The sequence below is a fragment of the Eriocheir sinensis genome, chromosome 4 (assembly GCF_024679095.1).
Source record: "Eriocheir sinensis breed Jianghai 21 chromosome 4, ASM2467909v1, whole genome shotgun sequence".
NCBI classification, from domain to species: domain Eukaryota; kingdom Metazoa; phylum Arthropoda; class Malacostraca; order Decapoda; family Varunidae; genus Eriocheir; species Eriocheir sinensis.
This window is the reverse complement of record NC_066512.1, coordinates 24,930,914-24,952,864: the sequence shown is the minus strand read 5'-3', so window position 1 is coordinate 24,952,864 and position 21,951 is coordinate 24,930,914. Positions and strand designations below refer to the sequence as shown.

The 21,951-nt window shown below is 42.7% G+C and overlaps 1 protein-coding gene across 9 annotated transcripts; it reads left to right on the top strand.

The window, feature by feature from the left end:
• Positions 1-22: 22 nt before the first annotated feature.
• On the top strand, positions 23-20,702 carry LOC126980913 (RRP15-like protein). 9 transcript variants are annotated; one of them, XM_050831392.1, is made up of 9 exons: positions 23-168; positions 2,422-2,561; positions 2,793-3,003; positions 4,878-5,030; positions 6,239-6,360; positions 7,932-8,615; positions 12,456-12,544; positions 13,229-13,799; positions 14,457-16,245. In XM_050831392.1, exons 6-9 carry the CDS (start codon positions 7,941-7,943, stop codon positions 15,168-15,170), a joined length of 2,049 nt encoding a protein of 682 aa, XP_050687349.1. In that variant the 5' UTR covers positions 23-168; positions 2,422-2,561; positions 2,793-3,003; positions 4,878-5,030; positions 6,239-6,360; positions 7,932-7,940; the 3' UTR covers positions 15,171-16,245. The 9 variants fall into 9 exon arrangements, with proteins under 9 accessions (XP_050687349.1, XP_050687377.1, XP_050687331.1 ...); XM_050831420.1 differs by lacking the exons at positions 6,239-6,360; positions 13,229-13,799; positions 14,457-16,245 and adding exons at positions 18,431-18,653; positions 19,909-20,702; XM_050831374.1 differs by lacking the exon at positions 6,239-6,360.
• Positions 20,703-21,951: the final 1,249 nt, after the last annotated feature.

Sequence of the window (21,951 nt, the reverse complement as noted above, 5' to 3'; positions counted from 1 at the left end):
TCAATCGTATCAGTGTTGTGAAGGCCGAGCACCCGTTGGCAAGGCAAAAACACAACAGCCACAGCGTTCCTCACCCCATCATCGTCATCAGCAGCAGCACCCACCACCCAGTCCGCCACGCGTGTGCCGCCGCCGCTACACTCCGTCCCTGCAGCCTGCCCTTTCACAGTAAGTATTTCCAGATGCTCTGTCAAGTTCCTAGATCATTTTGGTGTATGTTTTCCTCAGACTCACCAAGGAAGATCACGCCCTCTGTGGATCTTAGGTCAAAGTATTCGCCTGTCTACTTAAGTGTTTTAGGGGCTTACTTACTCACTGAGGGGGTGGTCAGGCCATGGCACCACGGCCTCCAAAGCCTCGGATAGGCGGGTGTCTTCTGGATGCTCTTTTTGTGAAGATGTGTGGGCTAACGGTGAAGAAGGCGCAGCCACCTCTTGCAAAGTTATTACGGTATTCTAATGTTTCCCATACTCACCCCTTGCAACCAAAATTGGCTAGGGGGCCTTTGAGACTGCGCGGAATGCGGCGGTACACATGAAATGCATCGCAAATACATAGTTTTTGAGTTATGGGGGGTTGAAAAATACCCTAGATGTAGGGAAATTCCCTACATTTACTTTGATGTTGGGAAATTCCATACATTCTGGGATTTTTTTACCATGTACAGAAACTTCGCAATTTCACTCAGTCTCCCTACCATAGGGGGATCGAGGGGGGCGAAGCCCCCCCTGTTACAGTATTAAGGTAATAATGATGCATCTATATGGTAAGTAATTCCCGTGATAAGAATCTTGCAACCGTCATATACGGCTATGTATTAACTTACTGGTAGCACGTACAAATGCGTGAAGCAGGTTCGGTAGCACGTATGAACGTGTGAAGCGGGTTCAAATGCATAACTGGCGCCACTATAACAAGTGTTAATAGCACAAGAACTGTGCTAGATCAGTGTTGCATGGCCTTCCAACACCCCTCCAAACAATTTATATTTTGCAACTAGGGGTCTGAAATGGAAAATGCTGAAAAGGAAAGATGGCGCCACTATAAACACTTGCCTGCGCCACAACGGGCTGGGGACGACCATCAGGCCCTACTATGAAGGCCTACTGGCACCACAGGCCAAGATGTAAAAAAAATAATAAAAAAAGCTGACTTTGTTTATGATGCCATGTTGTAGGGTTCATCAGGGCAAACAAATATTATTATACAATATCATGTCTACAATGCATGGGTAAGCCAGGAAAATAACTTTAAGAGAACGACAACAATAACAACAATAAGATGGACAATCTGTTGATCGGCATCAGTGACACTGATAAAAATTGCCTGCGCCATGACGGGCTTGGGCCAACCACCAGGCCCCTGAAGAAAGCCTACTGGCGCTACAGGCTGAAATGTAAAAAAAAAAAAAAAAGCATACATGTTTGGGGGTTCCAGGGGGGGCACAGCCCCTCCCTGGTTAGCAGGGGGATCGAGAGGTTAGGTCATGTAAAGTTCAGTTAGAGTAGTTTAGATATGCTCCCCCGCCAAAAAAAAAAAATTTCCGGCACATAATACGTGTTGGGGGGGGTCCAGGGGGTGCACAGTCACCCTTGGCTAACAGTGGGGTGGAGAGGTTAGGTTATGTAAAGTTTGGTTAGAGTAATTCAAATATTGTTTTTACCCTGTATTTTATTTTTAACCGGTTTTATATAGTTCTATTAGTGTATTTTCCATAACTTTTTTTAACTGGTTTTATATAGTTTTATTGTTGTTTTTATCATGTTTTTATTCCTTTACCGGTTTTATATAGGTTTGAATTATAAGTCTTTTTGCCCTATATCCGGCGCCATATGACCCTGCAGTTGCGGCGCCAAGACAAAACTCCACAATAATCTAATCTACAAAAACCTAATTTTTCTATGTAGCTCAAGTTTTGTGGGTTGGGCCGTAAGAGAGTGGGGGACAAAGCTTGACTGATTAGACATTTGCCTGGTTAGTTTAATTTCCATCAGTGCTGACCGATGTGCGTGTACATGTTCGTCTGACCCATCACCGAACCTCACACCCTGCATATAACGGACTGGCCCAAAAAGCTGAATCTATTATAATATAAATAGGTTAACTCTGTGAATTTTGAAGCCTGCATCCTTCCATCTTTTGTTACCCTCAGGCCGAGGTATTTCTATAATAATTCAGGTATCAACCTTCTCTGAGTGGCATAGGGCATAATTGTTTTTTGCATTATTTGATTGTAACATGCTCTAAATGTCACATACAATATGTGTATTGTTTTAAACTATTATTTCATTTAATTGGAAAAGAACAAATGCTACAATTTACAAGAAAAAGAAAAAATAGTTACCCATTAAACTGATTGGTTTTCTATTTTTATTCTTATTTAAAAAAAAAAGATTGACTGCATTTATCAGTCACCCAAAGATTTCAGCGTGGCCAATGGTGTGATCGGTTCGGTCAACTCAAGTCTCAACAGCAGTTCTCAGAATGGGGAGCTGTTCGGCGTTTGGCTGCAAAAACAAGTGTAACAATATTTCAAGGAGTAGGGGCATATCATTTCACAAGTACGTATCATTTTGATGAATGCAGTGAGGTTAGAACACTGGTTTCAAAATATATTTTGATTATAATAAAAGAATAAAGTATCAATAACTAAGATATGCAAGTCCTTCTGAGCAAGATATGTATAATGGTTGGTTGAGTATAATTGAAATGGCTCAGCAGTAGGGAGAACTACAAATGTTCATTAATAAGCTGGCTGCTAGATTAAATGTAAAACATTTATTTAATTGCAGATTCCCACACAGGATAAAATTTAAGTCGAAATTCAAGCAGTGGGTCCGGAATCTCAGGTGGAAGAATTGGACACCTTTAACCTCTTCAGTTATATGTTCAGAACACTTCACCCCGGAATGCTTTGACAGGACGGGACAAACTGTGCGACTCAGAGAATTTGCAGTTCCAACCAAATTTTCTTTTCCTGAAGGTCATGAGGGTTTATATAAGGTAAATAAGAGAGAGAGATACATATATATATATATATATATATATATATATATATATATATATATATATATATATATATATATATATATATATATACAGTAAACCCTCGATATAACGGACCCACTTATAATGGATATCGGATATAACGGACAAGACCAGACGGTCAGAAATCCACGGGGGCCAACCAAGAATAGTTTTTAACCACTCGCTCCCAGTAACTATAATAGCGTCTCCTGGCCACCTCGCCCTCCTCCTTTTATCTGCTGTCCCATCCTTTGGTTACTGTAGTCTTTTTTAGCCCATCTGATGAAATATTTTCCTCCTCGTGGTTTCCATTCAAATGAAGAACGTATTTACCCCACAAGAGAGTCTTATGCATCAATCCAGGACGTAAATGTAATGGAAAATGGCCAAGTGTATGTTAGTGTCGGTACTGACACAGCTTTGGAAATACTTTGGAAATACGCAGCCCAGGACAGGTATGGCGGCGGCATGTGTGGTTCAATTCGCCGGACGGTGTTACAAGAAATACCTCCTCGCAGAAATAAGTTGCTCTGCTGTCCACCACAAATGTACACTAGGGGGATACACGGCAGGAAAAACATTAATCTGGCTGATTTTGTTCTACTTTGTCCATTTGTGATCTGTGTGAGTGGTTGGTGAAATGTAGAAACTGTAAGCAAGTTGAACATTTCTCTGAGAGTACGAAAGGCATTGAAAAGTCAATCATTTAATGATTTGTGACAGAAACAGTTATCAGATTATTTCATAACACCCTGAAAATTACTAAAACAAAAGGACCAGTGCGAGATTGGTGCAATTTTACCAATACCTGTAACAGTACCCCCCCCCGCGCAGGGCCCCACTGGCAACCTGGCAGCCTCAGTGCCCCGCAGTTCATCGCCAAGTGTGCTGTGCGGCTATACTGACAACGTGCAGAGAACATACACAATAAAAAATATATATATACCTACATTTTTTTGGTTCGTTGGTATCATTTTACGTTTTTTTTTTTAATTTTCGCTGCTTATAACGGACTTTCAGCATTAACGGACTAAGCTCCCCCTGAATTAGTCCGTTTTATATATATATATATATATATATATATATATATATATATATATATATATATATATATATATATATATATATATATATATATATATATATATATATATATATATATATATATATATATATATATATATATATATATATATATATATATATATATATATATATATATATATATATATATATATATATATATATATAAAGACTTTCTTCTGGTAAAATACATTCTTCATTTGAATGGAGACCATGAAGAGGAAAATATTTCATCAGGTGGGCTGAATTACTACAGTAACCGAAGGATGGGACAGCAGATAAAGGGAGGAGGCTCAGGTGTCCAGCAGAAGCTATTGTATATATACCAGAAGCGTATGGTTCAAAACCTATTCTTGGTCGATCTCTGTGGATTTCTAACCCTCTGACCTTGTCCGTTATATCCGAAATCCGTTATATATATATATATATATATATATATATATATATATATATATATATATATATATATATATATATATATATATATATATATATATATATATATATATATATATATATATATATATATATATATATATATATATATATATATATATATATATATATATATATATATATATATATATATATATATATATATATATATATATATATATATATATAATTTTCTATTGCAATGACCACATATTCTACTATCAATCCCATAATATTGCATTACTGATGCAGGTACGTGTGGTGTGAGAGGAATTGAAATGTTTATGTTGATCACTAGTATATGTAATCGATATATTTCATCAATATTTCAGAAGCGGAATGACCTCTGGCATCCATACAAAGCAAGAGTCAGGTCATCACAACATCAAGACAGCTCCACTGTGAGCACGGTCTGCACACAGACAAGGAATTCTTCCTTGGAGAATTACTCAGGAAACTCATCCGTTCAACTTTCAAAGACCAAGGTACCTTGGTGCAAAACAGTTCACATCTTTGTTGCAATAATGCCTAATAGTTGCACAAATGGATTTTTTTATAGTAAGACCATAATTTTCATGTGGCTTGTTTGGCTCATTTTCCCTCAAAAGCTGCCATTGACACTGGCACGTAAGGTTAAGAGGCTGGGCCGGTATACATAAAACTTTTCTGTTAGCCTTAATAATTTCTGCTAGTTAGCAGTAAGATGCTAACAGGTATACACAAAGTGGAACTTAACAACTGGTAGCTAGCAAACAGCTGTTTGTTAAGTTTCAGCTCAGGGGCGCCAACTGTACCATACTCTCATCAGTGTCAAGTGTTTATCTGCATTAATCTGTTGATTTCAATGTCAATATTAATAAAAAAACAAAAAATATGTTCACCACCTGAGCTCTGTCATGTGTTTCCACAGAATTACTGTCTGCAATAGATGTTTTCATCTCATTTTTACAATAAACCCCGCTTAACTCAGACCCGAATAAGCCGGATATCGGATAAGTCAGATACTTTCAGTTTTTTTTTTTTTTGGCCTTTGATTGAGTAATTTTAAGCCACTCGGCGTATGTACTGGATAAAATACCCCTGAAAGCTGTTAGGCGGGGTTCCTACTATTCCGTTTTCACGGATCCGTCGACTGTCAGTGACGTCATCATCGGAGCCCTGGCCCCGCGCAGAGCCCGTCCAGAGATGAACTCAAGTTAACTTTTAGATCCGGGGTAGGGGTGGTGGTGCCAGTCCAGTGATGTTGAATATCCTACATATGAAAATATGAATAGAAGTACTATAGCTACAAAATAACATATACAAGAAGTCGTCGTGGTTAATGCTGTCCATATGTTTGTCAACAAAGGATGAGCGATGGACTGACGGAGTGGATCATCCGTGCTGAGTGGCCGCTGTTTCGCTGATGTCATTAACGTTGATGGATCTGTCAAAATGGAATAGGGGGAACCCCGCCTTACATCATCCGAGTCATTTGAGGAGTTGTCAGAGCCGTTGGAGACGCGAAATGGGCGCGTGTGCCACGGCACTGCCGGCGCCAAGATCAGTGATTACACAGCTGACTTAGCAAGCGCATGGCTTAGCAAGCATGTGGCTTGCTACAGAGCGAGCTATCGCTCGCTCTGTAGCCCTTATTGTTGCCCTTGTAATTCTACCATGACTTCTAAGGGTAAGGCTGCGTCTTCCACGTCAGTTAGGAAGCTGAAGATGCTGTCGGTGGCGGACAAAATGGCTGTAACAGGACCATGAGAGAGGTGTGAGCCGTACCGAGCTCATGGTGCGGTACAGCCTTAAGAAGTCAAGTCAACGTGCCATGTATGTAGTACCTATTTACGTAATGCATTACACAGACCATTTCAACTGTTAGTGGTAACAGGTGTGCAAAATGTGAAAAAAAATCCCTCGGGTAACTCGGATTGGCCTTCCCCCAATTGGTCCGACTTATGGGGGGTATACTGTATTTTAGATATTTTTTTTGTCTCATGAAACTTCAACTTTCTCTTGCACTACTACACAAGAAAACGGGAATTTTTTTAGCATTCACTAATATATTTTCATATTTATCCGCGAGGAAATATATCATATTTTATTCGTGACTCCAACAAACAGATCTATGTATCTGCATCAGATGTATTTTACATTGATATTTCATTGATTTTATGCAGTGGAACACTGTTTTTTACTTTGAAATTTGGGGAAATAAAATAAAATTCGAGTACCGGGATTCTTATTACACAAATATTTCCTACTGCAGCTTATGAAAGTATGAATAAGGAATTGGGTCTGCTGTAGAAACTATTGTTTGAAGTTGATTTTTATTTTTGAGATTTTTTTTTTTTCATTGACCTTTAACCTGGTAGCAGCGGGATCATGTTTTTTAATGGTCCCTTGAAGTGAGATAAATGAGAAAAAATCATCACTCACACAAACCATTTCATAATATTTATCAACGCATTTGTGATCAGTTTATGTATCATCTATTTTTTAATTTTTTATCATGGCACAAATTTGGCCTGTCGCTGCTACTGGGTTAAAAAATATTTGCTTTTTGAATGAAAAAAAATGGTCAATAAATAAGGGAGGAGTTACAATAAGAACATAAGCAATCTTTTGAGTAGTTCAATCAGCATCGTTGTATTCAGCAAAAAATATCATCTTTCTCTGTAGGTACGCCACCAACATTGTTGTTGTTGTGCCGCCATCTTGCTAACAACTGTTTGCTAAGCGGTAAAAGTGCTCCCTGCCGCTGTTACCCTAACAGTGCTGTTAAGGCCTTAACAAGCTTTGTGAATATCTGTTAGCACTTAACAGCAAAATGTTAAGGCTAACAGGAATATGTTAGTCTTAACAGCTGTTTGCTAGTGGTAATAAGTTTATGTGTATATTCTCTCTCTCTCTCTCTCTCTCTCTCTCTCTCTCTCTCTCTCTCTCTCTCTCTCTCTCTCTCTCTCTCTCTCTCTCTCTCCCCTGCTCTCTCTCTCTCTCTCTCTCTCTCTCTCTCTCTCTCTCTCTCTCTCTCTCTCTCTCTCTCTCTCTCTCTCTCTCTCTCTCTCTCTCTCTCTCTCTCTCTCTCTCTCTCTCTCTCTCTCTCTCTCTCTCTCTCTCTCTCTCTCTCTCTCTCTCTCTCACTCTGTGTTTATTGTCTGGCAGCATTTTCTTTCTATTTGCATGATTTTTTTTCTTGTTTCTGTTTTGTTTTTCATTTCTTCCTTTCTTTTTTTCTTTTTATATATGTTAGTTATTTTTTGTATCTTAAAAATCTTTGTTTAGTTTCTGTCCTCTCATTGATCAGTTCATGCCTCCATTCATTCATATATTCATTAATTCCTTTATCCTTTTCTCTATGTATATATCTGATTGAATCTTTGTATATAACTCCTTTACAGACCTACGGGATGGCCATCTCCAGCAAACACGGGGTGAAGAGACCCAAGGTGGTGGAGGAGCCGGAGAGTTCAGACTCCGAAGACGACCAACCTGAGGACGACTTTGAAGTAGAGATCAAGAGGGAGGAGGACGACTGCCTAGACAGCTCCAACCTCGAAGGGGATAGTTTTATGGCATATCCTGACGACGAGGACTCCGTGGAAATCAAGGAGGAGGACTTGGACGAAGTGGATATCAAGGAGGAAGTAGTTGAGGCCTGGGAAGCTGAAGGCAGTGCTGAAGAAACAAAGACGAAAGAGACTGAAAGGAAAGGGACCAAAAAAGTAAAGTTTTCAGAACCAGAACCGGAGAGTGACAATTCAGATTTTTCAGAAAGTGACAATGAGGAAGACAACTTTGCAGATGATGACAGTGAAAAGGAGGAAGGTGAGGTCAAGAAAAGTGTTGGCTCAGGGTTAGCAAATGTCATGGCAAAGATCCTTGGTACGAAGAAATCCGAAGATGTCATATTATCGAAAGCAAAGACTGACAAAGCGGTGAAGAAGACGAGGAAGCTTGACAAGGAGGACACGTTTGAGATCGTGGACGGCAGCGGCCAGGTGAAGAAGGAGCCGACGGTGGAGATAAAGGAGGAAGAGGAGGACAGGAAACCAGATATTTCACTCCATGACAGAGAGATACATGTAAGTACCATATTGGGGGGAAAAATAACACATAAAAGTTAATGTATGAGAATTACTTTAAGATTCATGGCAGTTGGACAGTTCAAAGCGCATGAGTCACAAATTGCTGATATAGAATAACATTGCATTTCAACTGGCATCCTTCCATCTCACTGGTTAACCCTTTACCGGACTAGTGACCATATATAAGGATTAACCCCTTCGTTACCGATGGCGTACCATAATACTTCATATAAAAGTTGGGCTACTGTACCGTTGAAGTACATGCGTATGCCATCGCTCCAAAAGGACTTTATCTATTCGGTTTGTATGTTTTTTTTATGACCCAGTGGCAAAATGACTAATTGGCACCTCGTGTTTTCAAGGACGTTGGGTACACTGGAGGGGATTGTGGAATGTGGGGCCTGGGGGGGAGTGGCGGCCAGTGTGTGACTGACCAGCGACCCGTGATGGCGTCCTCATTATCGTCTGAGAGTGATTCGGAGGGTGACCTGGCTCATTTAGAGGAGTTACAAGGATCAGACGATAATGAAACTCAATCAGAAGGCTTCATAAGTGACTCAGATGAGGAATATTTGCCAGAGAATGACAGTGAGGCTAGTAGTTACGAGGAAGAGAGTGATGGAAGTGTTGACGATGCAGACAGGCCACGCAGCCCAGCACTGCCGGCTCCCCTGCACGCCTTCACTCTCATGGCTGATCCCTTTGCTGATCAGCGTCCTGGCACTGTTCCTGTCCTAACTGAGGACTTTTCTGGCGTTCATCCTGATGTACCAAGGAATGACATGAGTGCTTTGGACTGCTTCGAGCTATTCATGTCAGACGAGGTGATACAGTCGCTGTGTTTGTGGACGAATGTCCGTGCAACCAAGTTCTTCAGGGACAACCCAACAATAAATCCCAACAAGTTTATGGGAAAAAAGTGGCTTGATGTCACAAAGGATGAGATGAATGTCTTCTTATGTCTGCAGCTACTGATGGAGTCAACAAGTTGCCAAAGATAGCAGACTATTGGAGTCTCTCTGTGCTCTGCCAGGGCCCCCCTGTGTTCACAGCTGCTGTAATGAGTAGGAATAGGTTTTCTCAGATCCAACGGTTCATTCGTTACTCACATCCTGATGACAGCAAGAAAGAAGACCCAATGACCAGACTTTCATCATTCTTCAACATGCTGAGGGAGAAAACCACCAAGCACTTCTCCGCTGGGGAGAATTTTGCTGTTGATGAGAGTCTTATTCTCTACAAAGGGCGGCTTCAGCCAGTATATAAAACGAAAAGGAAGCGGTTTGGCCTCAAGCTTTTCTCCCTCTGCCCCAGCTCCCCCAAGGCCAGAGGTTATACCTGGAACTTTTGTTTGTACAGCCATCGTCTCTATGATGAGATGCTGGATAATCCAGAGTTATCAGCCTTGTCTAAGTCTGAAAGAGTGCCAGTATATTTGATGCTGGACCTTCTGAATAAAGGACGTCATGTAGTACTCGACAACTGGTACTCTTCACTTCACCTTGCTGAGTTTTTTGCTGGAGAGGGCACACTAACCACAGGAACTATACGCCCAAACAGAGGAGTCCCACCAATTATGAAAAATGAGTCTCTAAGCAGAGGTCAAGCACTGTTTTCCAGGAAAGATGAAATTCTCCAAGTAAAATTCAGAGATACCAAGTATGTGCACGTCATCACAACAAAGTATGAAGCAGGGTTTGTAGAGAGGACTCGTGTCCTGAAGGGAGGAAAGCAGGAGTTCATCAAGAAACCATCACCAATTCAGAGATATAATGAGCAGATGGGGGCAGTGGATTTGGTTGATCAGCTGTTGGAGCCACCTGATCCAACACGAAAATCATATTCATGGTTCAAGAAGCTAGGACTCCATATGATCTCAAGAATGTTGCTCAATGCTCGGACCATCTACTGTAATCTTCATCAGCAAAGACACTGGATGGAGTATGGAGAGTTTATCAAGCTGGTGGTCCATCAACAACTCACTCGGTGCTCACCTGGATACCGGCAGTTGTGTTCGGAAAGGAAGAAAGACCTGAGCCTGAGAAAGAAGAAGTCTGCTATGGTTGAAGAACCAAGTGGGAGTGATACGTGCCATGGAATGATTCCTATACCTCCCACTGAAAAGAAAGCCCGACCACAGAAACGGTGCAGAGTGTGCTACAAGAATAAGAAGACCAAGATGTCACGCAAATACTGCCCTGTGTGCCCTGGCAAGCCTGGACTGTGTTCTGAGGAACACTTTCGGGCATGGCATTCCCAGTAGAACATACGCTGGTCAAGGTGCACCTGCCTCGGAGTGCACCATCCCTGCCTTTCACCCTCTCATCAAACTTGGATCTACAAAGTACCAACAGGACACCAATGGATTTATGCCAGATTAGAAGGTAAATAAAACTTTCTTTTCATGTTCGATATATTTATTTCCATAATTCTATTGAAACACTTACCATCTTGTGTCTGCTTCTGTGCATAGAAAATAACATAGAACAACTTTTTATTTAAATAGTGTACAGCTCCTGAACAAAATCTATCAGAACACGTGTAAAAAAAACATAAATGACTAAATGCGGGTGTAAAGAAAAGTATAAACCACCCCCTACCAAATTTGGAGAAGCGCGTGAAAAAACTTGGTTCGGGGGATGGGGGTTGGGCCGCACGGGGGTCACGGAGTCGGTAACGAAGGGGTTAAAACGGGCATCGAAAATGGCGCCCACTGCGTCCCACGGTGTGTAAACCAATACGTCATTGAGCTTGAGCCAATCACTACGTCTCTGGCTACCAGCGAGGGTGACATCACGGTCTCCTCTGCCTCTCTCATTGGCTTGCCTGGGACGCAAATCTCAGTTACTTTTCAGACACGACGGAGGAAGGTTTATTGCGCTTGTTGTCCCGACACCCACAGCCCCATAAACTCAACATAACTGTATTATATATAAACTGTATTATATGAAAACATGCAGAATTAAATGGTGCACATAAAGAAACATAAATTAATTGATAATTTTGAGATGTAAGCATAAATATAAAGATAAAATAACTTGTATATTGGCTAAAGCGTGCCAGGATGAAGTATGTGCGTCCTCGTGTTGAAGGGATTAAAGGACAGAAGGTTCCTTTTACCCCAATCGGAAATAATAGCAAGGTCTGAGGTTAAGCACTCTGCAGCCTCCAGTCTTGAGTCATGTAATTCCTGTTGGGAGGGTCTTCTGTTGAAAGAAGTTGAATCATGCAGAGTGGAATTGTCAGCGTATGAATGGATAGGACAGTTTGTTATGGAAAGATCATTGATGAATAACAGGAAGAGAGTGGGTGATAGGACAGAGCCCTGTGGGACACCACCGTTGATAGGTTTAGGGGGAGAACAGTGACCGTCTACCACCGCAGAGATAAAACAGCCGGAAAGGAAGCTGAAGATAAAGGAACAGAAAGAATGATAGAAACTGTAAGAGGGCAGTTTAGAAAGCAAAGACTTGTGCCAGATTCTATTGAATGCTTTCGATATGTCTAGCGCAACTGTGAAAGGTTCACTGTTATTTATAATGAAATGCCACTGTTGTTAAACTTTAAAGCCTCATAACTCAAAACTATGTTTTGGCGAGCTCGCCCCTTTGACTCTTTATGCCTCATATAGTTCCAGGTCTTTCTCTGCCTCTGTGGTGGCTAATGGAGTGTTTCCCATGTAGTATTGGCATGTTGGATATCCCCTCCCAAGGTGCATGACTACATATTTCTTCATTGAATTTTAGCAGCCACTTTTTGTTCCATTTCTGTAGCTTGATGATGTCTTCTTGTAGGAAATCCGCAGTCAAGGGGTTAAGTATCATGATCTCATTCCAGCGAAAACTGTGGGAGGAGAAGTTCCGCAAGAGGCCCAGCATCACAGAGGACAAGGAGAAGGAGCGGCGACTGCGAGTGCTGGCAACACAGTGAGTAATGGCACCACTATAAGGGGGGATAGACTTTGGGCCAGTTCCATAATCCAACACACAGTCATTAGGGTGGGAGGTGCATGGGGATCTTAGGGATGGGATGAGCAGGGTGGCAGGGTTGGAGGGTTGGGCTGGGTTGCATTATAAGCACCCCACGAACACTACAAGGGCAGTCACACCAGAGCCTGTTCTTACTTCGTCCTGCAAAAATTACCAGTATGTGGTGAGGACCAGCTTGCACACAGTGGGGACCGATATGTGTGCAGTGGATGTGGACCAGCTTTGATTCTGCTCTGATGATGGAAAGGGCAGCCTACCATATTTATAGAACCAACAGGACATATGTGCCCTGTGGCGCTAGTGTAGTGTGCGCTGATTGGACGCTGTGGGAGTGTGGTGAGGACCGACAGAGTGTGGTGTATGCCTGAACATGTGGCAGTATGCAAATAGTAGGAATTGGTTGGACTTAGTGCTGATGCAGTAAGGACTGGATAGGGGTGCAGCGGGCTTATAGCAGCATAATAGTGGAACGATTACACTTTTCCTGCCTGTCCTCACCACATCTTGAAAAATTTTCAGAGCACAGCGAGCACTTGCTGCATGTACTAATGACCACTTCTGGTGTAAGGGCAGCTTCATTCATTTTCCAGCAGCCCTAGAAGTTCACATCATCTTTTGCAGTTCACATCACATCATGCCGCCCGAATCCAAGCAACAGGGAAGTGGATGTAGAACAGACAGTGGGCGTGGCCAGCCATCCCAGCCGGCCACACACACCTCAGCAGCCTCAGACATCATGACTGAGGAACTAGAAGAAGGCTCTCAAGCTTCCCAGAAAAATGAGGAGCCAGATGTTCCGCCCACTGCCAGTGAGTCAGACGATGATGTTGCCAGCCATAGCCAGGGTCTGAACCAGAAGTCAAGGAGAGTCAAAATCAAAGCCAGCCTGACCCCTGAGCAAGAGCAAGTAATGGTTGAGTGGCTGGAGGCTCACCCCATCTTGTATAACAAAAACCTTATATCATACAAGGATAGAGAAAGGAAGGAAATGCTGTGGCTGGAGAAGGCGGCTGAGCTGGGCAGACCTGTGCCTGTCCTGAAGACCTGGTACACAAGCCTTAGGATCAGATATGTGACGCTGAGAAAGAAATCCAGAGACCCTGACCCTAAGTTGACAGAACGGGAGGAATGGATCCTCAAGGTCTTTGAGTTCCTGCGGCCACATGTCTGCGACGTCCAGAGGATGACAACAGTAAGTGTAAATACCTAAAGATTTATATTTTTTCATTAAATACCTAATAATTATTGTTAAGACTGGTTCTGGACAGAGTGGAATCTAAGGCTCTTCGTCTCATCAGCTCTCCTCCTCCTACTGACAACCTTCTATCTCTTAAATTCCGCCACCATGTTGCCTCTCTTTCTATCTTCTATCGATATTTTCATGCTGACTGCTCTTCTGAACTTGCTAACTGCATGCCTCCCCCCCTCCTGCGGCCCCACTGCACACGACTTTCCACTCATGCTCATCCCTATACTATCCAAACCCCTTATGCAAGAGTTAACCAGCATCTCCATTCTTTCATCCCCTTCACTGGTAAACTCTGGAACAGTCTTCCTTCATCTGTATTTCCTCCTGCCTATGACTTGACCTCTTTCAAGAAGAGTGTATCAAGACATCTCTCCACTCGAAATTGACCTGTCTTTTGGCTACTCTATACTTATTACTATATGAGAGCAGCAGTTTGTGGGCTTTTTTTTTTTACATCTTCTTTTTGTTGCCCTTGAGTTGCTCTCTGTGCTGTAATTTTTTTTTTAATGTTAAGCTGCACACTTATTGCCTTTGAAAACATGTACCCTTGACGTATTATATATATATATATTTAATGCTTTTCCTCTTCTGTCATTGCAGTTGAATGGGACGATAGCTGCCACTGCTGCTCCTGAGGACCAAAAAGAAGACATGCCAGGCCCCAGGCCAGCAGGCTCAGCCACCCAGGCCGTCCCCTCTCCATCATTGTTAAGGTCTTCACTCGCTGCCCCTCGGTCCATGGCCCAGAGACAGGGTGTGCAGAAAAAGAGCATCCAGCAGTGTGGGGACCAGCAGGTGGTGCAGCCTCTGAAGTCAACTGGAAATAAGGAGAGGGAGGCATACGCTGACTGGATCCGGACTGTCATCCTGAACCTGGACCGCAGCCTGTGGCGGCGCTTCCAGCACCAGATCAGCAATCTCATGTATGAGTTCATGGCTGAGAATAACAAAGTAAAGACTCTGCAGGTTGCAGCAGCAACAACTTCCCAAGACTGCCAGCCATCTCAGCCTACCTCCTTAGGCATGCAGCAGCCTTTACCATCCCAACGGCCAGCTAAACCAACTGGCCAGATGTCAGTATGTCACTCCCAGGACCCTCAGTGGGTTGCCCAGCAGCTCCTTACTCAACAGCAGTTCCCTCCCCTACAGCAGCAGCCTCCTCAGCAGCGACTCACCAACACCCAAATGCAGACTCCAACGCCCTCATCTGGACCTGGCTCTTCTTCATCACGCTCCTGTGAGGGCATGCAGGCCAGCACTCCAGTGCCATTGCTGATAGTGATGAACAAGTCCCAGGACTCCTCCCACCTCTGAGACACCCCAGACCTTGGGGATCATCATCATCAGCAGCAGCACTTGGACTAGCAATAATCAGGACTGCAGCTGGACACATGTGATGATGAAGTGATGATGATGATAATTATTGCCATGGATTTTTCAATTTCATCCAGTCATTGTACATATTGTCAATAAATGATTGTATAAATTTTGAAACTGAAAAGAAATGGTGCCTCATTGGTGAGGTGGTGGCTGAGTGGTTAGCGTGCTGGTCCTGCATTCACCGCGTCCTGGATGACGCCGGTTCGAATCTGCTGTTACCACCTGGGATTTTTCAGTTACTGCCGAGTGGCCTAAGACTGCCCACATGCTGTCCTGTTGACCATCCATCAACCCGGATTCTAGAGGAACTGTCCAAGGGAAATCAAGAACGAGCCCCGGGGGGCAGCATAAGCCAAGAATAGATGGCACCACTATAAACACATGCTTGCGCCATGATGGGCTGGGGCCGACCACCAGGCCCAACCAAGAAAGCCTACCAGTGCTATAGGCTAGGACATAAAAAAAAAAAAGTGAAATTGTTCTGTCTTGTCTCCTTCCTCGTCTTACTCTGGCTATCAAAAGAGTAGCAATAACAGCAGCATCCAGTTCAGTCAGTTGTCCTTGGAGCAGGACCATCTGGTACATGACATGTTGATGGTTCATGGTTAGGAGCTGAACTGGGAGGAATTGGAAAGTTCCCACTCCTATATACCTTTCTTGGCCGATGCAATGAGGACCTATTAACCCCTCCTTGACTGCAGATATTCTACAAGAAGACATCACCAAGCTACAGAAATGGAACAAAAAGTGGCTGCTACAATTCAATGAAGAAAAATGCAAAGTCCTGCACCTTGGGAGGAGATATCCGGCATACCAATACCACATGGGAAACACTCCACTATCCACCTCAAAGGCAGAGAAAGACCTGGTAGTATATGTTATCAGGCTACCAGTGAAAGCCAAATCTGTGCCAATCGCAGTGGACGGGTTAATGACCCAGTGCTAACCTGGGCGTTACCTGGTGCCTGCATAGTATTGACCGACACAGTGTAACAAGGGCATGAATGTGGCAAGTATTGACCCAACATTGTCTTGACTGGAACTAGGGTAGTGACATGGTATGATTTGGATGGTTGCATCGCGGTGACTCAGTGAGCGTGTAGTAGCTTCTTCCCCGTCCCCATCGCCCAAGGCCTCGCTGTGTCAATAATGTGTCAAAACGCTCTGCACTACGTCAGCAAATGGTCACCACCCTGTCCAAAATCTTTTCCACTCTCACTTTGCAAATTTTGAACACGTCCACTTCCTTGCCATCCTTGCAGACTGCACTGGGTCACCACTGTGCGCACATCAGTCCCCACTGCATCCAAGCCAGCCCTCACCACATCCTGGCAATTTTTTCTGGACGAAGTAAGGATGGACTCTGGGGGCCTGGAGTTGAGGGATAGGTAGGGTGGGGTGGGAGGTATCTGCTAGGGTGGGAAGTGCATGGGAATCTTAGGGACAGGTGGGGGCTTCGTGGTGCAGTGGTTAGCACACTCAGCTCACAACCGAGAGAGCCCGGGTTCGATTCCTGGGCGGAGTGGAAAAATTGGTAGACTTAGGAAAACATAGAGAAGGTGTATACAGGAAGACTTGGCATTCATGGGATTGGTTGAACATCAGGCAGAAGACAGAGTAGAATGGAGGAGAGCCATAAAGCGTCCAACCGCTCAGGAAGAGTGAAAATGGACGTTAAATGAAATGATGACGATTATGAGTTTTCCGTCTTGGAGCTTACAAACCCACTGTGTTGAGCTGTGGAACTGTCTCGTATCCTCTCTTTTTTTTGCTTTCTTTCTGGAGCTTAGTGAAGTATTGTGTTAGATTTATTCCTTCCCTGGATATATTGTAGCCATGAGGGGTTGTCTTTTAGCGTTTGCGTATATTTCTGTTATAGGTCGATATTATAAGACACATTCGCTTCACACACGAGCTATTTCTGAAGGTCAAAGAGGGAAGCAGTCAAGTCCTAATGAGTGTTTCTTCAGGTTCATGGTACAGAAGAAAGGTCAAACTATAGTAAACCCTTGACATAATGGACTAATTGGGGGGAACTTAGTCCGTTAATGCCGAAAGTCCGATATAAGCGTCGGAAACTTAAAAATACGCATAATAATACCATAGAACCCAATAAACATAGGTATATATTTCTTTTTATTGTGTATGTTGTTTGCACGTTGTCTATAGCTGCACAGCACACTACGGAGGGGCCTTATATTTATGGGTATGGGTAAAATTACAAGTTTGCCTATCTCGCACTGGCAGACTTTTTTTTTCTGTGTTATGAAATAATATTTTAGCTGTTTCTGTTGCAAATCATTAAATCACTAAATAATTGACTTTTCAATGCTTGTTGTGCACACTCTGCCACCCTCCGCCGCCATTGCAAAATAGCTCGCAGAGAGGTTCAACTAGCTTACTGTTACAGTGTTACTATATTTCACTCACTGCTCACAAAGATCACAAGTAGACATACTAGAACAAAGTCAGGCAATTTAATGTTTTCCTGCTGTGTATTCCCCCAGTGAGCATGTGTGGTGGACAGCAGAGCGGCTTATTTCTGCGAGGAGGTATTTCTCACAACACCGGCCTGCGTAATGGGCCACCCCCGCCACCACCCTGCCCCATCTGCACTTCGTATTTCCATCGCCCCAAACTGCGTGCCCAATAAATTTGAACTAATGAAACCTAACCTACGAAACGAGCAATACCCTAAGCTGTGTTAACACCGACACTCACAAACACTTGGCTATTTTCCATAACATTTACCTCCCCTGGATTGATGAATAAGACTTTCTTGTAGTGTAAATACTTTCTTCATTTGAATGGAAACCACAAGGATCAAGGAAAATATTTTCATGAGGTGGGCTGAAAAGACTACAGTAAACAATGGATGGGACAGCAGATAAAGGGAGGTGGATGAGGTGGCAAGCAGACGCAGTTGTAATTACAGGGCGCGGTGTGTTCAAAAACTTTTCTCGGTCGGTCCCCGTGAATTTCTGACCCTCTGACCTTGACCGTTATATCCGAAGTCTGTTATAAGCGGGTCCATTATATCGAGGGTTTACTCAACTTTACCGTACCACCAGGGTCATAAAACTACTTCTGGAAATGCCCAAAACTCCTACGAAAGCCTTGTCAAATATGTGAACTTGGGCGTCAGAATGTTTAGTAATATGGTCAACAGTGCGAGGAATGTTCGTCTTCCACAGGGGTGTCGTGCAGCTGTTCAGTGCCATCGAGAAGCACCGTAACATGATGCAGGTGAAGCTGTCGCAGTGCCGCAGCATCATGGGGCGGGAGAAGGTACTGGAGGGCACCGGCAAGGAGGCGTTTCTGGACATACTCAAGCAGCAGGGCAAGAGAGTGAAGGAGCAAACCGAGCCAGCGCTGAAGAAGGTGAAGAAGGAGGAGAACGGGGACAGTATGAAGGAGGTGAGTTGTATTGTTTTTTGTCTTGTTTGCTTTGATTTATTTTTTACAGCAATGGAGTTAACCCGGTAGCTATGGGGATCATGTTTCTTAATGGTCCCTAAGCGAGAAAAATGAGAAAAAGTCATCACTCACACAAACCATTTCATAATATATATCAAAGCATTTGTGATCAGTTTATGTATCATCTATTTTTGGGGTTTTAAATCATGGCACAAATTTGGCCCGTCGTTGCTACACGGTAAAGCCACAAATTTGGCCCGTCGCTGCTACCAGGTTAAACAAATGAAAACAAAAAAGCCTGCTAAGTGATGATCCTCTTATTTCTCTGTTCCTCTTTCTGTAGCATATGTAATCAAGGATGTCAGTGATAGTACTTTTTATTTTGTCCCTTTGTCCTGATGATCCTTTACTTCATGTTATCTTCCTGTAGCACATGTGATAAATTCTTACTCATGATTCCAATTAGTACTCAAAAGAGGAGAAGAGAACAAGAGTGAAGGAGGTTGTGGTACTATTTTTTCTGTTTCTTCTGTCGTGACCTTCTATTTATTTATTTTTCTTTCTGTGGCGTATGTTAATCAATTTGTACTCATCATTCCAATTAGTACTCATATTAAGGGGAGAAAGCTGGTATGATACTTGAACTGACAGATCGAATATTTGTCGGTATTATAAGACTTTCGCTTCTCACATCAGTAGTTCTAAAGGTCAAAGAGGGGATCAGTTGGGTTCTAATGAGTGTTTCTTAAGGTTCACAGTACAGAAGAAGGGCCAAACTACCACCAGGGTCATAAAACTACTACTGGAAAAATCTTCACCAGAAAGTCGTAGTTTAAACCCATTTATTTATTTATTTATTTTATTTCAAATGACAGCCCAAGTTGGGGGTGCGTCTTATAAGCCATCAGATACGGTACCTTGCTTACTTTACCTCACCTACTTACTAACTTTACCTTTCTTACTTTACTTATTTACATACCTGACTTACCTTACTTATTTACTTATCTTACTTACCTCCTACTTACCTACCTTACCTTACTTACCTTACCTTACTTACCTTATCTCTTGACACTTTCTTGTAGTTACCTCCATTTCTTCTTGCCCAAAACATATTCCAATTCTCTCCCTCTGCGTAAAATTTTTTTTTTTTTTTTTTTTTTTTTTGTAAAGAAAGCAGCTCAAGGGCAAAAATAACTGAGAAAAATGAGAAGAAAGAGGGAAATGGGTAATGATTAAAGTCTTATTTCTTATGCAGGAGGTGAAAGACGAGCTGCTAGACCTCCAACCTCCGGAAAAGAAGAAGCCCAAGTGGAACGTTCTGTCCGACAACTTCTATAAGGAACCAACGCTGCACGGCTGGGACCAACAGAGTGACGACGGGGATGACTAGTGCTGCCGCCGCCCTCACCACACACACACACACACACACACACCGAAGAACTGCCAGAGGGAGGGTACACATTGTAAATTGATTTATATGATCATTTAGATAAATATTTAACTCCATTAATTTTATCCAACTAAACACATACGAAATTCCAAGTAGACTTCATGTTATCTATTTTAATTTAGGACATTTCTGTACATTTTTTAGGAATGCTGTTAAGTGGTGAAGGGTTTGGCGTGCCTGGTTAGAAATCTGTGGGCCTGGGTTCGAATCCCGCCCCAGACTGTCAGTGCCCAACTCATTCTTAAGTTCATTTCCCCATTCGGGCTTGTCGATTAATGGGCACCTGGGGTAATCTGAGGAACGTAACTGTGATACCCTGGATGGCACGATGGCCCTGTGTTGCTGGGTAATTGGTTATCTCCTGCCACAGACTCAAGGGCCAGTGTGGGAGATGAGCACCGAGGCCATGTGCAGCTATAGCATATTCCCAAACTTTACCTTGGAACTGAGAGCCATGGAGAAGGATTAAGTACAGTTTGCATTGTCAAGTCATGGCCTGTAAAATGGAGTTCATCATGGCAGCGAGTGAAAGGCTGACCAAATGTGGTTGACTACAATATGTTGGGTAAAATGCATTAAACTGAGAGCTGCTGTTGGAATTAGTGTCTTTTATTGAGAATAAAGCGTCCTATGTTTATGGCACTAGTGAGTGTTGTTGCAGCCAGTGCCAGAATTGTTGGAGTGGCAGGACTTGAGGTGTGTGAGTGCTGTATGAATTATTACAGTGGGGATTCTCTCGTTGAACTTTTATTTCAATCATTTAATTGTTGACTGCACAAGCCAAAAGTGTGTAATGGCCACCTCTTTTGTTTCTTTTTTAGGAGCAGCGAGTAGCGGGCTTTTTTTTTTATTGTTTTCTTTTTGTGTGTGCCCTTGAGCTGCCTCCTTTGTTGTAAAAAAAAAAAGAAAAGAAAAAAAATCATGTCATTGTTCCATTTCGATATCTGGTGCCTGGTTGCCTTGGGGAAATATTCCTTTTTCTGCCCTAAACACTGAGGAGAGGTCCGGCAGCCCAGCATACCTATCACCGAGTTAAGGATTTCGGTAAATGATAGGTCCTGCACAGCTGCATGGATATCTTACAGACCATTTTATATCATCCCTTAAATTGTGTTCAGTACCCACTTTGGTGAAGAATACCAACCTAAATGCAGGCGAGATTGTGGCATGTCTGAGAGGGAGAAAATATGACTTCCTGTAGAAAAATGTCCGTTGATTGGGTGAAGCTCTGAAACACTGCCTGGGGGTTGGGATGGCATGCTCCTCCCTTCTCCTTTGTTGTTTTACTTGCAACAATAAACTATCAATCAATCAATCAATCAGCAAAGAAGAGAAAGCAATGAACATAATAAAGTTTACATTTTTCATGCACTTTACAAGACATCCTGGACTTTACTGCCCGACTAGAAGGTGATAGGTTAAGACCCCATTATTATAGCTATTATTTCCTACGGTAAAACGCGGTGTGCTCAAATTGTGTCATATATAGCGCTTATAATCATGCTTCACTACTTCCCCTTGTTGCTCTATCGTAATCTTAATAATAATAATAATAGTAAAAGGAGAGTTTGGTTTATATAATTTTTTCATCGATCTCTGGATATATTTTCATGGAGTAGTAAAAATAGTAATAATAAAAGTAACTAATTTATCAAGGGAGAGCGGGCGGGCGGCAAGCAGCGGAGTGTAAGCGACCCCCGCCCAACGTTGCCAGATTGTCGTACTCAGCCACCTATGTTTGCCAATTTCCGACCCAAGAACTGCCTCCACAACCCTAATAACAGTAATATATAGTTATCGTTAAAACAGTTAATTATTGGTGTTTTTTAGCAATAGTTATGGCTCAGA

Coding starts and splice junctions, on each gene's coding strand:
- LOC126980913 (XM_050831374.1), top strand. CDS start 2,485: ATGGGGAGCTGTTCGGCGTTTGGCTGCAAAAACAAGTGTAACAATATT. Junction 2,562..2,792: donor AGGGGCATATCATTTCACAA/GTACGTATCATT, acceptor ATTTAATTGCAG/ATTCCCACACAGGATAAAAT. Junction 13,800..14,456: donor ACGTCCAGAGGATGACAACA/GTAAGTGTAAAT, acceptor CTGTCATTGCAG/TTGAATGGGACGATAGCTGC.